This window comes from Gigantopelta aegis, chromosome 14 (assembly GCF_016097555.1).
Source record: "Gigantopelta aegis isolate Gae_Host chromosome 14, Gae_host_genome, whole genome shotgun sequence".
NCBI lineage: Eukaryota > Metazoa > Mollusca > Gastropoda > Neomphalida > Peltospiridae > Gigantopelta > Gigantopelta aegis.
In genome coordinates, this window is record NC_054712.1 from 11,859,483 (window position 1) to 11,862,071 (window position 2,589).

Sequence of the window (2,589 nt, forward strand, 5' to 3'; positions counted from 1 at the left end):
AGAGAGAGAGAGAGAGAGAGAGAGAGAGAGAGTACCAGGGCTCGTACTTAACAACGGCACCGACGTTGAGATATACACTGCCGTAGGTAGAGAGCATTACCGATGCCGTCGGTCAAACTCCTCAACAATGGCAAAATATATACACCAGGTGTACATAATCTGCCAATATTCAACATTTTCACATTTGAAATATGTTTACATACAGCAAAATAACCTTTCAGTCATATTTATTTTCTACAAATGTCACTTTAAAAAATAATTGCCATAGGCAGGCTCAAAATGGCCGTCGGTGGGTTGTTTCACCCATGGCAATTCTTTAAAACATTGCCGTGGGACACAAATTCTTAAGTTCGATCCCTGCTGAGTACAGTAAGTAAAGTAAAGTAAAGTAAAGTAATTAAACAATTGTTCAGCCTCCTATTTTCTTTCTTTTCCGTTTTCATTTTCTCTCTTTTCTGTTTTAAAACAGTTTTGCTCACATCCTCCGGCCAAGGAATGCAGCCTGTGATGGTACTGCCTCTAAACAACGTCACATTTGGCTACACCAAGACCGGAAATCAGCCCGTATTTCCAAAACAATCCCAGTGCTTCAGACGAGCAGGCGACAACTCCAGTCTCAAGTTCGATGGGTCAAAAGAGTCGTACATAGAACACGAGATGTCGACCAGCGTGTTCCAAGGGGCGTTCAATGTTGCCATGATGATCACTCCAGACCCCAAGACCTCTGGAACAGTGTTCCACTTCTTCTCCGACTCGAGAGAGGTGGAACTGCGAATTGACGGTTCAGTTCTCACCCTCACCCTCTCAGATGATGCATCCTCGACATGCGCATTAGTAACCGGAGTCCGGACTGTCACTCAGAAGGCAGCTAACTTCGTCAATATCAGCGTTGAAGGCACCAGTGTAGGTATTGGGGTAAACAGAAATCAATCGCAGTGTGGTGGTTCAATGACTTACACAACCTCCGGACATCTGCTCATTGGCGCCAACAGGAATAGGAGCGGACATTTCCGAGGAAGCGTCAGATGTTTCGTGGTGTTCCTAGGCCAATTCAGTGGTAATGCTACCAAGCTCAAAGACATCTGCGAGAAAAACGTGTCCTATCCAAAAGGTAATGAAACAAAATATCAGGCGCGTGAGCAGGAATTTTATCAGGGAGGGTCTAGACTGTGGCGACCGTAGTTTATAGGGGGGGGGGGGGGTCGAGTCATGTTCCTCCGGAAAATATATTGAGAAAAACAAATCACTTAACCCCCAAAACCCACCCTGCACATACGCTTAAAAATATACAACACTTTATGAATATTGATAGAGTCCCAGTCTCAAGTATATTTTTTAATATATTAGATTTTAGAACAGACAGTCCTGTTGTTGTTTCTGTTCCTATAAATGATTTGGACAATTGCAAATTATAGTTTTCTCCTATTGTTTTTAGAAGTACGGAATAATAATAATAATAATAATAATAATATTATAAAAAAAGCCAAAAATATATCTGACCCCATTTCACGAATCATTTAAAACATTATCTTATGTACGTCATCTGCTATGTAAATGTACGTAACTACATTTTTTTTCTGTTTAAGCTTCTGATATTAACAAGGAGAGCTGTGTTTCCGATGCGCGGAAGAATACCTTTACATTGAAGGCGTCCTCCGCAGCCCCTGCAGTCGGACTAAACTCTGTGTTGAAGGTCAAAGTCACGACCAAGATCCAGTGTGCAAAGCTTTGCTTGGAGACATTAAACTGTCGATCGTTTACCACCAAGGAGCATTCCGGAAGTGTCGTCTGCGGGTTGTACGATTTTGAGACGGGAGAGTCAGGTTTAACCGCTGACAATAGATCCAAGTATTTCGCACTTACGTAGGAATGACGCGAACACTGGCGTAGGAAGCGAGGGGAGGGGGGCAAGGGGGCATATGCCCCCCATTTTTCACATATTTTGCTTTATATCTGCTTTATAATAGTGTAAAAGTGTGTAAATATAAAGGTGCCCCCCCCCCCCCCCCCCCCACACACACTTTTTGACACCTTCCTACGCCACTACGCCAATGCGCGTGCAGGTTTTGTTTACCCCACGTGTCTTTGGAAATGGACCCTTCTTCAACTATAATCTGCTGTTAATTTCTTTGATATTGTAATTAAAGAGACTGTCCCAAGCTTGCTGATATCTGTAAGATGTTTTCGACAACCATAGCCTTTTTAACGATTAAAATTACATAGTAGTGCTAGGATCAATGCCCGTCGGTGAACCCATTGGGCTGTTTCTCGTTTCAGCAAATGCACCACGACTGGTATATCAAAGACCACGGTATGTGCTATCCTGTCTGTGGGATGGTGCATATAAAAGATCTCTTGCTACTAATGGCAAAATGTGACGGGTTTTCTCTCTAAGATTATATGTCAGAATTACCAAAACGTTTGACATCCAATAGCCGATGATTAATAATTAATGTGCTCTAGTGGTGTCTTTAAACAATTTTTTTTTAAAACTTTAACTTTTACATATTAGGCATAATTACACTTGCTTGTTTAGAACATCAGTGTCTGTGCATCCAAAGAGTTTCTCGTCGTCCTAATATTTGCAAC

General features: G+C 42.0%; 1 protein-coding gene across 1 annotated transcript; it reads left to right on the forward strand.

Moving 5' to 3' along the window:
- The first annotated feature begins 926 nt into the window (after positions 1–926).
- LOC121388192 lies at positions 927–1,947 on the forward strand. Its single transcript, XM_041519459.1, has 2 exons — positions 927–1,111; positions 1,587–1,947. The coding sequence occupies exons 1-2, from the start codon at positions 949–951 to the stop codon at positions 1,865–1,867; spliced, it is 444 nt and encodes a 147-aa protein (XP_041375393.1). The 5' UTR covers positions 927–948; the 3' UTR covers positions 1,868–1,947.
- Positions 1,948–2,589: the final 642 nt, after the last annotated feature.

Excerpts from the sequence above, each read along its gene's own strand:
- LOC121388192 (XM_041519459.1), top strand. The coding sequence starts at position 949 with ATGACTTACACAACCTCCGGACATCTGCTCATTGGCGCCAACAGGAAT. Across the intron at positions 1,112-1,586 it reads AAACGTGTCCTATCCAAAAG|CTTCTGATATTAACAAGGAG; the intron begins GTAATGAAACAA and ends TTTCTGTTTAAG.